The 2,866-nt window shown below is 47.2% G+C and overlaps 1 protein-coding gene across 1 annotated transcript; it reads right to left on the bottom strand.

Moving 5' to 3' along the window:
* Positions 1-1,189: 1,189 nt before the first annotated feature.
* LOC311193449 (olfactory receptor 14A16-like) lies at positions 1,190-2,209 on the bottom strand (the record flags this gene model as incomplete). The annotated part of the gene is made up of 1 exon (XM_084266279.1): positions 1,190-2,209. The coding sequence occupies one exon, from the start codon at positions 2,207-2,209 to the stop codon at positions 1,190-1,192; it is 1,020 nt and encodes a 339-aa protein (XP_084122405.1).
* Positions 2,210-2,866: the final 657 nt, after the last annotated feature.

The raw sequence follows: 2,866 nt of genomic DNA, 5'->3' as shown, positions 1-2,866 counted from the left end.
AGTGATTTTTCCAGCTGGTCTTCTTCAGTTGGGTTTCTTTAGTCCCAGTTTCAGGATCACATCGGTCCTGGTTTCAGGATCATGTCAGGGTCACCATTTGCAGAGACTGGTGATGGGCAGCATGCAAATCGATATGAATTAAGGTGAAGCCATTTATTGAGAAAAAGCACACATTTTATACACTTGTTACTGCAAACATAGCAATTAGATGACTGCTAATTGCTTACACACACTGATCACACTAAGTTGATTGGTTAGTAAATATAACAGGTTCTGATAAGCATATCCTATACCTAAGCATTATTAGTTTCTCTTTGATGTCTAAAACTATCTGCACACCTGCTGTGTCGACCATTTATCGTGGCTGGTTCATGACATGTTCCATTACTCCCAAATACCTTCCCATAACTCCTTCTTGGTTTAGGGCCACACGTACCCCAGCCTTCAAGGCCATTGCATTTTGTGAATGTGATTACAAAAACCCTTCAGCATGGGTAACTTTCCTGTCTCATGGGAACGTGAGGATATTGTCTAGGCCAATCCCTTCTGTGAGGAGAGTCAGGTTGCTGGCAGGCCTGCTGCTTTCCCTGACATTCTTCTTCAGGGATTTCTTCATCCCTAGAGGGCTTTTCCCCAGGGAGTGTGTCTATGCTGGCCTCGTTAGCTGATACTCCCCTCCTTCTACTCCCTGCAGAGCCTTGAGCTGACTGTGCTGCTCGGCAGGGCAAGGGAGTTTTGGTGCCTGAAACCCATGAGAAGACAATTCTATGCAGAACCATGCTGATCATTCAACGCCTTCCAGGGCACTGGGCACACATGAAGGCTCAGCCCAGGCCTGTTCCCCAACACATTGCTCCATGCCCTCCTGCCATCAGCCCATGGAAAACTTGACCACAGCAGTACAGCTATGTTAGTAAAAGTTTCTTCAGCCTGGCCTTCACTTCAGTTCTGGAACAAGAACCCAACCTCCAGACACTGTCACTGAGGAAATGCCTTTTATTGCAGAGAGGTGACAGGGGAGGCCAGCTCTAAGTGTGCAAGACATATGTACAAAGGCCTCTGCATCAGACAAGCTGGAGAAGTGTGGGTTCTGACATTCCTGAATAGATTTGGTTATCATAGATAAAATGCCCAGAACACAGCAGGTTCCTGAGGCACACTGGAAATCACATGTGAAGAGAAATGCAGTCTATTGCTGCTGACAGAAAAATAATTTAATCAGTTTCTTCAGTGCATCCATTAGTTCTTTGTTCCTCATGCTGTAGATCAGGGGATTCAGGGCTGGAGGCACGACTGAGTACAGCACTGCAACCACCAAGTCCAGAGCGGAAGAAAACATGGAGGGGGGCTTCAGGTAGGCAAACATGGCAGTGAACAAAAACAGGGAGACCACAGCCATATGAGGAAGGCAAGTGGAAAACGCTTTGTGCCGCCCGTGCTTAGATGGGATTCTCAGCACAGTTCTGAATATCTGTACATAAGACACCACAATGAAAACAAAACACCCTGAAGATAAAGAAAAACCAAAGAGCAGAAGCCCAGCTTTCCTGAGGTAAGAGCGTGAACAGGAGAGCTTGAGGATCTGGGGGATTTCACAGAAGAACTGGTCCACAGCATTGCCTTGACAGACAGTTATTGAAAATGTGTTGGCAGTGTGCAGCACAGCATAGAGAAATGCACTTCCCCAGGCAGCTGCTGCCATTTTAATACAAGCTCTGCTACCCAAGAGGGTTCCATAGTGTAGGGGCTCACAGATGGCTATATAGCGGTCATAGGCCATGATGGTGAGAAGACAGTACTCCCCTACCATCATGAACAGAAAGCAAAAGACCTGGGCAGCACATCCCAAGTAGGAGATGGCCCGGGAATTCCAGAGGGAATTTGACATGGCTTTGGGGACAGTGGTGGAGATGGATCCCAGGTCAAGGACAGAGAGGTTAAGGAGAAAGAAGTACATAGGGGTGTGGAGGCTGTGGTCATAGGCTACAGTGGTGATGATGAGGCCATTTCCCAGGAGGGCGACCAGGTAGATGCCCAGGAAGAGGTAGAAGTGCAAAAGCTGCAATTCCCGTGTGTCTGCGAATGCCAGGAGGAGGAACTCGGTCACTGAGCTGCCATTGGACACTTGCTTTCTCTGAGCATGGGACACTGTCAAAAGAGAAGACAGTGACAAGTTCGGGTAGTCTTCTCTGAGCAAAATCACAGCCATTTCTCTTGGACCTCTGTTCTTGGACAGATCCCTGCCACCCACCTACCCACCCTTTTAATTCTCTAGATCTTCAGCTCTGTGGCTTGAGCTCTGTTTGGTGCTGGCTGAGCGTGCAATGGAAGTAGGGCCTTGCCCACATGCTTCCAAAGATTCAGATCTGCTCTCCAGCAGCGGATTCATGGGAACATTCAGGCAGGGAAGATCCTAGTGTTTGTTTTTCTTCTGGTTAAAGTGTTTCTAACACAGAAAGGCTTGTCAGTACCTGTACTCCCAGTGCTAAGACAGGGGTATGACAGAAGAGAGTCTGAGATTGTTTTTAATGCATTCCTCCATCTCACCTGTGGAATATTCTTGGAGATCAGAAACAATCAGCATTTCTGCCACACTGAAGGAGAACACAGTGAGGCTTGTGAGTCAAGAGGACTGCTTGTGGCTTAGTGTCGACTGAGGGGAACTGGTCTGTCTCTGCATTTTGTTTCTAGTTTCCTGAGTTTGCACTTTCTGAGTTTGAGGATGGTCATATTCTCCTGTTACCCTGAAAGAAAATCAGACACCACTGAGAGTAGAAATATCCCCTGATACTGAAATGTCCAAATCATGGCATCTGATTAAAAGGAGTATCAGTTCATTTCCTAACTCCACTGACTGCATTGCCCA

Source organism: Gallinula chloropus (assembly GCF_964237585.1).
Source record: "Gallinula chloropus genome assembly, chromosome: 6".
Classification (NCBI taxonomy): Eukaryota; Metazoa; Chordata; class Aves; order Gruiformes; family Rallidae; genus Gallinula; species Gallinula chloropus.
Note: the sequence above shows the minus strand (reverse complement) of the source record. Positions and strands in the feature narration are given on the sequence as shown.